This window comes from Onychostoma macrolepis, chromosome 18 (genome assembly GCF_012432095.1).
Source record: "Onychostoma macrolepis isolate SWU-2019 chromosome 18, ASM1243209v1, whole genome shotgun sequence".
Classification (NCBI taxonomy): Eukaryota; Metazoa; Chordata; class Actinopteri; order Cypriniformes; family Cyprinidae; genus Onychostoma; species Onychostoma macrolepis.
In genome coordinates this window covers 32576685-32591774 of record NC_081172.1, presented here as the reverse complement: position 1 = coordinate 32591774, position 15090 = coordinate 32576685, and the positions used below count along the sequence as shown (strand labels likewise).

At 35.6% G+C, this 15090-nt stretch overlaps 1 protein-coding gene across 1 annotated transcript in view; it reads right to left on the bottom strand.

Moving 5' to 3' along the window:
• Positions 1-10577, bottom strand: part of mob2b (MOB kinase activator 2b) — a 46135-nt gene extending 35558 nt beyond the window's left edge. Inside the window, exon 1 of the mRNA XM_058751130.1 lies at positions 10438-10577. Coding sequence (XP_058607113.1) covers positions 10438-10454 — 17 coding nt within the window. The 5' untranslated portion in view covers positions 10455-10577. The remainder of the gene's footprint in view (positions 1-10437) is intronic.
• Between the last annotated feature and the right edge of the window lie 4513 nt (positions 10578-15090).

Sequence of the window (15090 nt, the reverse complement as noted above, 5' to 3'; positions counted from 1 at the left end):
AATGAAAAAGTAAAAGACTAGAAATTGAAAAAAATATATATTTAAGTAGTATTACTAAGAAGTTTTAATATTACTACAATATTATACTATTTAAAATACTGTAATTTCACTAAAATAATAATTTTATTTTGCATTGCAACTGTAAAATTACAGTATTAATATTTATGGTATTTTCAAATTTCTTGTTACAAGTATGGGAAAACGTTTGGCACATATCGCGTTTCCAAATGCACATTAAAGCGACTCAAACTCACAGCAGATACGGAGATGAAGTTCATGTGAAGCAGCATTTACTGTAAATGCTTTGAGACGCTGAAAACACCAGATCACGAGCTGCTCATGTGTAAATAAACACCGCTTCACTCTAAAACTGGTGGTGGTTGAGAAGAGACCCCCCACATGATTGTAAAGCGCTTTGGGTGTATTGCAATACACATTAAAGTGCTATATAAATGCCTCATTCATTCATAAAACACACAATGGATATATTTAATGAAATCACAGCCTTTGCAATTTTATAAAATCGCATGATTTGGGTTTGATGTCGATTAATCAATGCAGCTCTAAGCTCAGCTTCAAACCAAGCAGTCAAAACCAAGTGTGAAAATGGTTTAAACACACAAGGCCTGATCTATAGATAGCGGCTTCCTGGTTAAAGCACAACAACAAGCTCTTAGAGATTCAGTGATGATGATGATGAGAACACTAGTATTTTCACCAGCAAAAAAAAAAATGGTTTTAAGTCAGTTATTTCTATCTTTTGCTGTAGTGTGTCAGGAGGAAATATCGGTTTACATTTCCAAACATTCATTTTGCCATTAATTGTAATAATGCAGTGAGACGACAGCCACACAGAGATGTGATCTGATCATCATCAGTCTGTCTAGTTTGTTCTGTTTCTTCATGTAATCACAGACAGACTGATGATGATCAGAGCTCTGTGTGGAGTGCAAAAATATCACTGCATTATTACAATTAATGGCTAAATGAATGTTTGAAAATGTAAACCGATATTTCCTCCTGACACACTACAGCAAAAGATAGAAATAACTGACTTAAAACCATTTTTAGCTGCTGAAGATACTAGTGTTCTCATCGCTGTACATCCAGCATCCTTCTTCAAGCTCTCTCTGTGTCTCTGTTTAACTAGCTGGATCTATAAAAAGCGGCAGGCCTGCAGGGAGGCCCGATCCGTGTTCATCTTCTCATCCTCCGTGCCCCGGCAGAGGGGACACATGTTCCCAACCAGCGTCCGCAGGCTACAGCTGTGACGACACAGACGTGACGTCAGACCCGGGAAGCCAGGGATGCGAGAACAGAGCGAGGAGAGAGGAGTGACTCACCGGCCTGAGCGCCACCAGCTCACACGAGAGAGATGAGACCACGCTTCTCCGTCTGCGAGACACATTTATGCATCCAGCACAGCTCCATAATAAACCATTATTACACACTGCATTGGGTTTATAATGCAAGGCTCTGGATGCCAATGCATAGTGATGCAGTTGGTTCTTCACGTGATAGTTTGAAAAAAAAAAATTTGATTTTCCATTTATTTACTCGCCCTTAAGTGTCCAAACCTATATGACTTTCTTTTGTGTAACACAAAATAAGAACTTTTGCTCAACACAATGAAAGCATCTTATTTGGGTCTAAAATGACAAAACTCTTAAGAAATAAAGATACATTTTAATAAGTGCATAAAATGTGCAAAATTACTTCACGTTTTTAAATATTTTCTTAACAACATTCTTATTCTACTATTATTATTGTATTTATTTATTTGGATTACAAAATATTCTTAATTTTACCGAATAGTAGTTAAGAATAAGTTTTTTTTTTTTTTCCACAAACAAAAAAACTCAAAATACATAAAAAGAAATCATGAAAGTGGTCCATACAAATCAAGCTTCTGAAGCCAAACAAATGCTTTGTGGAACAAACAGACCAAAATTCAAGCAGTTATTAAATTAACTTTCCATAATTCATACCAAATTCCATATACCAGTAGAACGAACATAAATAAAATAGAACATAAAAGATACATAAAAGTGATTTGAGAGCTGTGTGTAGAGTTTTGAGAAACAAATAAAAAAAAAAATGTAAAAAAAAGTTGTCTCACACACAAAGCTATCGTGTGGTTTCAATACAAAATATAATGTACAAGTGGTGCATTTTGACCTTTTTGAAGACTGTCAGCCCGGTTCAATAAACTGTATGATTTGTTTTGACTGAAAAGACCAGCATGAACATTTTGTTTAACATCTTTTGTGTTCAATGGAACAAAGGCATACAGGTTTGGAACAACATTAAGGTGAGTAAATGACGACATTTATCAACTTCTGTCAACTATTCCTTCAACGTCGTTTATCTCTAGAAACCTCCAGCACAACGGCAGAAAGACTGACCTGATAAAGGGCATAAAATCATCCAAACCCTTTTGCAACTGCATCAAAACTACCTCTGAAAATAAAAAGGCTAAAAACTGGAGGGGAAAAAAAAAACACAAAAAAACACAGCGACTCTACCCACACCTGACAGAGACTGTTTGCCTTCACCACAAGCAGAGATAACCAGAGGATGTTTGTTTTTTTCTTCTATTTTAGAGAAAAGGAAGCACAAGGTTACATATATTTTCTGCAGCAGAAATAGGAAGTGAAACATTATACAGCATGTTATTTTTCTTCATGCGGTCGAGGTGTGCATCAAAACACATTCAGCAGGATATACTAGGAAAGCTACCATTTCACAAGTTTACTTTCACTTTCAATTCATCCGAAACAGACGAGCTATAAACTCTTTACAAAGCCATTACTTAAGGTGAGTGCTGATGTAACCTACTTCCTGGTTTATCAGTTAGACCCTAAAACAGAGCGATCTTCGCTACTCTGACTCAGTGGAAAGCTCTTGAACTAGTTCATTCACATAACCGGCCTCCATCGGCAGAGACCTTCACTCCCAAAACCATCTCCGTTCATTTCAGAGAAACATGCTGCAACACTCAAACACGGTCGCAGACGGGAAGCACATGAACCACACAACAGCAGGAAACAGTTTATGCAATCGCAGTATACTTGTGTTCCCTTAAGTAACGTTTAATTCATTAATAAATATGTAAAGGCTACAAGTTTTATCATTTAAAATGTGGTGCTGTCAAACGATTAATCGCATCCAAAATAACAGTTTTTATTTACATAATGTGCGCGTGTATGCTGTGTATATTTAAATACACACACATTCAGCATATATTTACATGTATATATTTATATTCATATAATTTATATGTTTAATATATAAACTTAAATTTTTCTTAAATATATACATGTATGTGTGTGTGTGTGTGTGTGTGTGTATACATTCATAATAAATAAACAGTACACAAATATTATGTAAACAAAAACTTGTATTTTGGATACGATTAATCGCGATTAATCGTTTGACAGCACTATTAAAATGTTAATATTTATATTTAAATACAAAAGTTCTGCACCATGTTTGTTATGGTATCCTATCAGCCAGTGAATTTTTGGTATTGGTAAAACTAAATAATAGGTAATAAAACATACCCAAAATGTAACCTTTTTTTTTTTTTTTGCATATTCACACACACACAGAGAAAAACACACATTTTATATTTACTACTTTACAGGCACATCTACCCAACCTATGTTGACATTTTACAGATAATGTCGGTCTACGACTAGCCAACTTCATGGCCATATGATTTATGCAATTCTGAAAATACAGACGCACTCAAATCATAACTTACAGTATACTGCGAAATTGTGGAATTTGGCAAATTCCAGATGAATAAATCAAAAGTAGAAAATCATTTCTGAAAATAAATAAATTTCATAGAAAAAAAAAATATATTAAATTGTTAAAGTTCAACTGATTAAATGTTATACCTTCATTGATTACCATCATTTTCCTTAATAAAAAATTGTATCCAATCATAAATCTCGAAAAATTTAAACCCCTGAATTTTTGAAAAAGTAAACATTTCATAGAGCCCTATTATTGCAACAACAAAACAAAAAAAATAGTAGTAAGATATAAAATAGTTTAAGTTCAACTGATTAGAGATACTTTGATTAACAAAAAATAATTAAACCATTAAAGTTATATACAGAAAAATGAATACACAGAAACCATTTTGTGAATTCAATTAGACATGCTTTTTGATTACTAAAATTAAATTAAACATTAAAACGGAAACCTAGAAATAAAAAAAAACTAAATTTCAGATTTCATAGCGTCCTATTGCTCACTAAAAATACTACAAAATTAAAATCTAAAGCAAACACAGCCCCTCAGGCCCTACACAGGCTGCACACTCTCGAGGTCCGTGGTGTCCACTCCTCAGCTTCTCCTTCTTTGGCCAGAACACGGGTGCCGCGCAGCTCTTTGTTTTTCCAGCTAGTGGAAGAAACTGTCAGCTAATACCCATCACACTTACACGGACCAGCATCAGAGCAGAACAGATCCACATGAAAACACACATATTCCTTCAGTCTCTCTCGCTCTCTACCACTACCTCCACAAGCCCAATTATTCAGCCCTAAGAGGTGTGGGACAGGAGACGAGCTCTGCCGTAGGCATTCAGCTGGGTGCTGTGCTGGGAATTCAACACTTCTGCACTTCAACTGCAGAATATCAAGCCTAGTTTCTATCAGGGTCAACTGGATGCACGTCTTCATATCCAGTTGAGCATATCTGGTCCTGCAGTGAAGGCACTGCTGACCTTAACTGGGAGGAAAGCCAAGCAAATGGCATATCTGATGTTTTGCTTCACTTCTAGCAACCACATTTAAGATCATGGAGCTCAGGGTTGACACTTGACAGCCATGCAAATAACTTTAACGTGCTGTGGTTTGGAGGTCTGTGTCACATTTCAGTTTTGCATCCCGGACGAGCCCCCGATTTGTGTCAACTAGCGGTTGTCAACTAGTGAGTCACGACCCAAAAAAAGGCGTGCATGTCTGACAGTGAACAACCAGACATACAACTACTCACAAAAGTGTTCATGTATATAATATAAATAGGCTTATCGGCTTTAAAAAGGGGAAGAAAATGATTCCCATATCATTTGTTGTTGAGATCTAAGACTGTGCGTCCAATCAAACTCTAAGGCACAGTTGCACAAAATTATCTCACTTGGTTAAAAATGACAAACATTTGGCCCAGTGTTTGTCCCATTTGCTAGACTGACTAAATTGCTCTTCTGCGGTCATTAATGCATTTTCAAAATTGTCAATTTTCTTATTCGGTCAATGCATTGTTTATTATGGGCCTATGCAGATGACAGTAATATCAACATCAGGGCTCGAAAATAAGGACTGCATTGTCCAAAAAGATTATTATTTGTATGCATTTTTAAAATCTTGCCAATTTAAAAACTCAAACTAGGGCTGCACGATATATCGCATGCGATTGTCATGCGCATTTCGTCAGTAAAGCCGGTTCTGTGATTAGTAATAAATCTCCATCACCTGTTTTCAAATGGAGCGGCATTTACTACACAGAGCCGTAGTTCACCGACAAGCTACGCAATTCGCGCTCAGAATCGCAGATGAATCGCCTGCGATATTGAACGTGATGTTGCGTAGCTTGTCAGTGATGGAGATTTATTACTAATCACAGAACCGGCTTTACTGACGAGACGCGCATGACAATCGCATGCGACATATCGTGCAGCCCTAACTCAAACACAAGAGATAAATCAATTTGGTACTCTCACAACTGTCTGACAGACAGATTTGCACGTCTCAGAGAGCGTTAGATACTTTAATAAGGATTCATCTATAAAGTTAAGATTATGCAGTGATATTTTATATTTGATCACCCAAATACTATTCTTAATCATACCTATAGAACTTTAAACACTGCTTAGTTTATAGTATCTTTGTTGCATTTATTTGTGCCGTTCCTCACAATTCAACCGTTTACTTGTCTTTAAGAATGTCTGAACTTTAAATTAACTTGGCTAGTAGTTTTTGCAGTGGTAGCAAAATTGGGAAATTTTGCTAAATTAATTTCACTAAAAAAAAAAATCCAAAATATTGGTTTTGTAACAACATTATTTATGCAAGTTTACGTGTTCAAAAACAATGACTTTTTGTGGTTGTTGAGGTCCTTAGTTGTTCAGCCATTAAAAGATATTTGGTTGTTTTGATTTTAAGGACACTTTTGCACACTTGACTATTTTCGCTGAAACCAAACCAGCTGAGAATCACAAACAGACTTCAAGGGACAGTTCATTATGTTATTGCAGTTTTATTGGCGCACAAAAAGTATTCTTGTAGCATTACGTTTGAGTCCCTGATGTCACATGGACTATTTAACCGAAGTCCTTGCTACGTTTCTGGACCTGGGAACATTGCCGTCTATGGACGGTCTCAGATTTCATCAAAACTATCTTAATTTGTGTTTCCGAAGATGAACGAAGGTCTTGCGGGTTTGTAACAACACAATGGTGAGTAATTAATGACAGAATTTTCATTTTTGGGTGAACTAAGGCTTTAAAAAGAGCTGGCACAGGTTTTTTTTTTTTAATCTTTATAAACACCACCATCATTCAGAACATGGCGTCAATGCCGCAGGTCTCAGTCATGCATCAGGATTACTTTACATTTGCTATTCATCCTACACACATTCTTCCCGAAGAGCGCTGAACTGCCCAAACCTGTGCTCGACGGAGTCACACCCGCATCAGAGACGCCAAACAACTGATAGACGGTCAATAGCCTGTGCCAGCAGCTCTGAAACGGCTAATTGTGCTCCACCTCAAACTCCAGCAGCAATAAGGAGACGACATATCGGGGCACGGCAGACTCACATTATGATCCTGAATATGCCTCCATGCTAACCCAGGAAACATGAACTTTGGAGTTATTTCTGCATTACAGCTGGGAAAGCTGCTGCCATAATGCTATTTGCAAGGTTTTAGAAAGGCACCAGGTTTCACAATGCTGAGAAAGGACAGTTTATAGATCTATAATATAAAGCTTCATGGAAGTGGAAATAAATGTCTTTAATTGAGCTAATTTGCTGTAAAACAAGTCCATAAAAGAGGATTAGAAACACTTCAGTGTCTCTTTTGACGGGTGACCACCGTAAACAGTGAACTGAAGAGGGAAACAACCTTTTAAAAGGTATTCATATTTGGAAGTATCTTTCATCAGCGTCTGGGGACAGACAGTGAACAAAATGCCACAAGACATGTAACAGACATTATCGGTCACCCTTCAAATGAAAATGCGGGTTGACGCAGGAATGTAAAGCTGTCGCCAGATTGCATACCAGATACGCTGGAACGTACTGCGTTTTCTGTGCTCAGCGCCACGATACAGGCAGCACTTGAGAAGATTTTGAAATATAATAGGCCTATGGTTATCGCCTGCCAAAGACCAGTGAACACATCAGAGCAATGCGCAGAAACCTTCTAACAAAGTACGTTGTAGCTAATTGTTTCCTGGTAGTTTTAGAGGAATAGTTCACCCAAAAATGAAAATTGCATGAACTTGTCCTCAGGCCATCCAAGAAGAATTTGTTTCTTCATCAGGTTTGTAGAAATGTGTCTCTGCATCAGTGTCTCAGCAATGGATGCTCTGCAGTGAATGGGTGCCGTCAGAATGAGAGTCCAAACAGCTGATAAAACATCACAATAATCCACAGCACTCCAGTCCATCAGTTAACATCTGGAGAAGACAAAAGCTGAAACATATCCAGCATTAAGACGTTTTTAACTTCAAACCGCTGCTTCCAGCTAAAATATGATTCCATAATCCATAATAACGCTTCCTCCAGTGAAAGTGCATCTGCTGTTGTCTCTTACATCAAAAACCAGCCACATATTTGTTTAGAGCTGTTTTGGCTTGTAAACGCTGCTTGATGTGTGCAGATTTCTCTCCTGATTCAGACCAGAACACGTTTTCACTGGAAGAAGCATTATTATGGATTATGGAATCATATTTTAGCTGGAAGCAGCGGTTTGAAAACGTCTTAATGCTGGATTTGTTTCAGCTTTTGTCTTCTCCAGATGTTAACTGATGGACTGGAGTGCTGTGGATTATTGTGATGTTGTTATCAGCTGTTTGGACTCTCATTCTGACGGCACCCATTCACTGCAGAGCATCCATTGCTGAGACACTGATGCAGAGACACATTTCTACAAACCTGATGAAGAAACAAACCCATCTTAATCTCAGATGGCCTGAATGCTAGTAACATTTTCAACAAATTTAAATTTTTGTATGAACTATTCCTTTAATACAAGCCTTTTGATTTGAGCCACCCCAGGTTTGTCTCTAATGCACAGGGTCTTCACAAAACCAAGACGAGGAGCTCCACTTTTAGTCCACTTTCATAGCATCTCTTTTACAGTCAACCACAAAGCCAAATCTAGAACCATCGTGACAATGGTTGTCCTTCCTTTAGAACATCGCATTATTTGAATACTAGAATTCATTGCTGTTATGAGTCTCAATGCAATGCAAGAATTGCACAAATTAACAGCAAGCGCGCTCATTTTTGTTGTTGTAAGGTCAGCACAGAAAGGAAAACAAGCCTTGGCCATTTGACTCCTCCACAGACCTCTCTCTCTGCAGGTGAAGCTTAGGGTCCTCGCTGGAAGGGTTTAAAGGTCAAAAACTAGCACAACCATTAATGCGACGTTCTCATACCATCATCACTGGTGTGCGTCCTTATTCGACTAGCTTGGAAGCCATTTCTAAGCAGACATGCTAATTACGATGCGGATGAAGATATGAAGCAGAATCAGGCATGTGATCAGCTCATGTTTGTGCCGGGTGCATTATTGCGTCAGTGTTTCTGTGAATTCTATACAGTCTGAACATGTTTTAAAGGCGTGTAGAGTCGCATCTATCCAGGAAGAACCTTGACAGAGCTCAACCGCTTTTATTAATAGCTCAGCCAGACCATGCGATTTTTTTGGCAACAGTTTGTATGACAAACACCGGTACGCAAATATGACTTCAAGTTAGTCACCAATCAGGTTTAATGTCAGGAACAGTGAGAGTGGAGATCAGTCACTAGATACAGACTTGTCTGGCCAATTCCCACATTAAAAAAAAAAATACTATAGTGTGTTTGAACCATACTATAGTAAAGTACTTATTTATTTGCTGGTAATATAACAACTATAGTAATATAAACAAATTACTTTACCCAATACTGAACTATGTTTTTTTACAACTATAGGGTATTATACTACAATGCACTACAGTTTACTGTAGTAAAAACTAAAGTATAGTAGAGTATGTATTACAGTTTATCAGTTAACAGTATGTATTCATTAAAGTGTTGTAAATACTACACAGTATGATACACTTTACTATAGTATGATTCAAAAGCACTCATGAGGGTTGGTGCAAATAATTCTGATAGACCATCATTAAGATTTAATTATTAACTGTGATCAATATAACTAGAGCTGCTGGATATCAATATGTTTGTCCAGCTTTACTAGTACTTGTAGTTCAAAATAAACAGTTACTAGTATCTAATCCAGTTCAAAAGTAGGCACTAGTTGTGATTTATTATTCACTAGCATGTTTTCCAGTTGTTACTAGTAACATTAATGGTCCAATTTTATATCAGGTGTTTTTAAAGTGGAACACGGGTGAGTTAGGGGCAGGTTTCAAAGAATCGTTAGGTTTAAAAATGGGTTAAAGGATTTGACAGAAATTACTTACAGACATTTACATGCATGTTTTTATGTTTTACTTGCATTTTCCAAAAAAAAAATAAATAAATAAAAATGCACGTACACAATAAATGCATTGTTTCAAATTATTAATAGAAATATTAGTCCATAGAAGTTAAAGACACCTAATATAAAATCCAAAGCAATTGCAACTAGCAAAATAATAGATGTTAAAGGTAATACTCAGGATAGATGCTCGTTTATTAGATACTAGAACCAAGAGGGACACACAAGCACTAGTAAAACTACTGAAATATTAGCTACTAATAACCAAAAAAAACATGCATGTGCTAGAATTTACGGAATAGTTCTACGTGAAATTGTAAAGGATTCTAGTCACTTAGTAATTACAAATACTAGCAACTGAGAACGATACTTTATATAACAGATGCTTGTTTTAAAGAATACAACGTTAAAACGGACTGCCTAAAATCACAGATGATGATGATGATGAAGAAGATGGCACGCGATCAGTTTAAATGCGCTTGCACCGGTGACAGTGTTGCGTCACAGTTACTGTAAACGCTACACAGATTGCATGTAAAAGCACTACAGACCGTGGATGCATGTATATCTATATACATCCAGCGCTCGATGAGGAGCTCGGTTGAAGCGTGTCGTTTTTGGCGACAAATTGCACAACAAATTTGACTCGATGCGTCAAGTTACAGTATCACAGGTCAATTAGGACAATGATCTGGAAACATACTCACCCCATTAACCACTCCATGATGACTGAAAGGGATAAATCCACGCAGAGCTGCTGTCCCCGGTCGTTTTATCCCGGTGGCCCGAGCTAACGGAGTCTGGATCGGCTCTCGGTTGCGTTTAATCTCCGGTTCTCGTGTTTGGCGAACGAAAGCGCGTTAATGATCGGCGCATGAGAGGTGGATGAGCTCCAGCGCTCCGATCAAGGACCGCATTGACTTTGACGTTTGGCGAAGGGTGGCAAAAGGATACTTTCTGTGTTGAATGGTCGTCTAAAGCTGCGCTAATCTCTCCGCTGCTGCTGCTGCTGCTGCTGCGCCGGAGTATGGCGGCTCTCCGATCACCGAAGCATCGCGCTCCACCGGAGACGGTCTCGGATCGGATCGGGCCACGGGGCTCTCGCTGAGCTTGTAGGGCAAGTGGAGTGGCTGTTTGCAAGCTCTGCCATATACAGGAAATCCGGAAGTAAACACAGGTTCGACGCCGACCCCCTCTCTCCCGGGATGTGGTCGGTTCACCGAGGCATGCTGGGATATGTAGTTTCCCGTCAAAGCTGAAGACTACACGCAGACGTGACGTAGTGCGTACTGCGCAAGACGCACTGACTGCTAGCGCACTAACTACTCTCTCTCTCTCTTTTTGTAATTTATACACATATAAATTACATCAAATAAATACATTAAAAAAAAAAAACATAAATAAAATAAGCAATAAGAGAATCACATGACCGTAAACAAGTACAAATAATTACAAATTATTCAAAGAGTGGATTTAAGGCTTTAAAATAATTTACAGGGTTTTTTTTTTTCTTCGCTTTGTTATTTCTTGTTTCTTTTAACGTATACAGGTAGTGACCTATTTCTATTTTAAAATGAATAAAATTAGTTTTTTTCACTGCCCAGTACATTTGTGAAAAAATAATTTTCCATGTATAATGAATATCTTGTATCCATGTATATCTTCTAAACTAAATACAGATAATTTATAAAGGTTTAAGAAATAAAGTAGTACAAGAATTACGGAAGTCAAAATGATCATATTATACACAACTAGAGTGCTAGAGGACAAAGTACAGTCTTATGGAAACAATTAAATAATTAGTAAATAAGACTCAAAATCAACATGTAGTTAAAGAGTTAAATTTAAATGGTAAAGTAATAAAGGATAAAGCTACTTTGGCAGATGAGTTTAATGCATATTTTATTCGCTCAGTAGATTTTTTAATTAACAGCATTAGAAAATAGGGTGAAGGTTAAGGACTTTGGTTTATTTTGTATTAAGGAGATTGATGAAAATAAAATAACTGAAATTAAAAAAAGTCACAAAATTCAACCGCAAAGAATGTTTTTAATTTAGATATTAATTTTATTTTAAAATATAGCTCCTTGATGATACCTCCATTAACCCATTTGGTAAATTTATCAAATTTAGAGAATGTATTTTTCCAAAAATTTGGAAAAAGGCTGTAGTTACACCATTTTATAAATCAGGAGATGCTAACATGATATCAAATTATTGCCCAATATCAATTTTACCGGTTATGTCTAAGTTTTAGAGAAAGTTGTGGCTGAACAATTAACAAATTATTTAGAAAGTAATAATCTCCTTCATCAACATCAATTTTGTTTTAGACCACAGCATTCTACAGAAATGGCTATTTGTTATTATTATTATTATTACTTTTAGAAAAGGCTTGATCTTCTTTGGATCAGGGATATGTAATGGGGGCTGTGTTTATTGATCTAAAAAAACGCCTTTAGTTAACCACGCTATTTTATTATCTAAATTAAGTACATTTAGTACTTTTTTAATTTTAGTAAACAATCAATTGAGTGGTTTACCTCTTATTTAAAGCAAAGGGAGCAGTGTGTAAAAGTTGAGGATACAAAATCAATGTTTATGAGAAACAAGATGGGTTTACCTCAAGGCTCAATGTTAGGACCATTGCTTTTTAGTTTGTTTATAAATGATCCGTCAGGTAGTTGTCCAGACGCTGAACGTCCGCTGTACGCTGATGATACAGTAATATACACATCTGCCAAGTCATCAGCTGAGGTTGCTGCACTTTTAAATCAGCAAATGAAAAGGATATCCAGATGGCTCCAGGAAAATAATCTTACATTAAATGTTAAGAAAACTCTTTTTATGTGTTTTTCAAATAGAAAGAAAACTGAAAAAATTAGGATACTTAACAAAGAAACAGAGGAGGTAAATGAAGTTAGTTTTTTTAGGAGTAGATCTAGACTCACAAAACTTAAATTTGACAAACATATAAAAAGGCTTTCAAAAATAGTTAAGATGAACTTAAACCGTTTTAAACTTATTAGGCATTACATTATGATTGAAGCATCTCGTCTGTTTATGCATTCAGTGATTTTGTCTCGTATCTCATACTGTATTACAGTTTGGTCTCAAACTATGAATCTCTAATTAGAAAAATTGAGATGCTGTACAATCAGGCTTTAAAAATAGTGGATAAAAAGCCAAATCAATGGAATCACTGCCATATTTTAAAGAAATAGCATATGCTTAGTCTTACAAATTTTTTAATTTTATCATATGTGAAATTGATTTTTAAATGCGTGATATAAGGCACATGCTATGTTATGTAATTTGGTAACGAGACATGGAAACTGTAGGATTGTGTTTTGTAGAACCTCAAAGAGCATTTTCTGTAAAGGGATCCCAGTTGTGGGATATGTTTCCAAACGAGTGCAAAGTGATACATGATTTAAAATCGTTTGCATTGATGGTCAAGCGCTGGCTCAAAATAAACCATTTAAATTTTTATATAATTATTTACTAGTTATTTATTAGGATTGGAAGAGTCTATAAAACTTGGGCATGTGTTTTGGTTCGTAATGTAAGAATTTTGTATGAAGGATTTGTTACATTAGTTTTTATTGTATAGATGCTTATTTTTTTATAGTTATATTTTATTATAATTTTTTTTATTATTATTTATTTTTTTTTTTTTTTTAGAAAAGCCTTTCTATAGGGACATGAGATGCAAATTAGTGCTTGCTATAATCTCTATGTGCAGTGCATTTTTTTTCTATAGTCTTTCACTGGAATCATGTTTATTGTATTGTCCCTATCCAAATAAACATATAAATAAATAATAATAAAAAATAAATGTTCCTCTTTACAGAAAACACACTTCAAGTCAATGTCTTTACAAAATTTTGCAATTGCTTGTTTTATAGGATAAATGAACAATCTTAAATGATACCTCTCTAAGGCTGTTATAAATAAAAAATAAAAAGGCCTGTTTAAAATATTGTAACAAAATATTCAATTTCCCTGCTATATTGTAATCTCAATAGGCCTGTAGGTTTAACATCACTTTGTTTGGTTTTATATGTTAATAAAAATAACAACTAATAATAATAATAATCGTTTCTGTTGTTAATGAATACATTTAAGTGCTTGGGTTTGACGAGAACATATTTTGTTTTAAAGCGTGGCATTGTAATGCTTCATTTAGAAAGTTGAATTCATTTTAAAATTACAGAATTCAAAATGTAATAAACTGAACAACATGAATGATTTGTAAGCGTTTCTGTGCTTTTCTGAGTATGTATTACTATAAAAAAAAAGAAAGAAAGAAACTAACACTTGTGTCACAGTAAGATACTGTTTCCTGTACAATATTTGATCAAATCCACCAGAGGGCGTCATCTGTCATCAAAAGAAACTCGTGCTCTGCTTTTTAAAGTGAGTGTTTGTGTTCTGCTTTCTTTTAGTTAAAGACAGTTTATTCAGTTGCCTTACTGTTGGTTGTGAATGCAATACAATATTAAAGAATACAGAATATGGGAGACTTAAAACTAAAGTTTGGATACACATTCTGAATACTGAGTCATTCCTATTTTTGGTCTTTTTTTGTGACTAGAATATAGATCAAATCAGAGCTACTGTACAGACATGGACTAAAAGCCACAAAACACCGATTTTGGTAGGACTGCATTATATTTCTCCATCACACTGGTCTGTTTGACCTCCCTCGCTCCTTCAGGACTCGTCACACTGAACAGGAGCCGCTGTGAAGAGTCCTCCTGGAGTCTGATGACGCCGCGCTGAATATAACACCTGCAGGGCAGACAAGGTCGTTCAGATCGATGGAGAAACATCTGAGCCAGCCTCATTCACAAACACTCACACACGCTCCATTTAGGCCCAAACGCTGATGCTTTATTGGTTTTGTTTAATGAAGGTCACATTCAAATTGTTTTATTAGGTTTTTAATGCATTACATATACTGTAAACATAGATTGTACTGTTGTAACCTTGTCACAGATACAGATTTTCAGTCTTTCCGAAACTTACAAAACATTATGAAAAGCCATTATAAAATTTTAACTATAAACTAATGCAATATTTAATGCAATATTGTGAAATGTTAATATGTTAATATAGACAGTTTTGAACAAAAGGCCAAACTATTTTCTATTTTCTAATACATAAATGCAGCATTTTTGTATTATATATATATATATATATAAATATATATATATATTTATATTAGAATATTATATATAGAATGTATGTATATATATATATATATATATATATATATATATATATATATATACATATATTAGAAAATATTATGAAATACAGTAAAAACATTGAACTTTCGAAAAATCTGTAAAAAA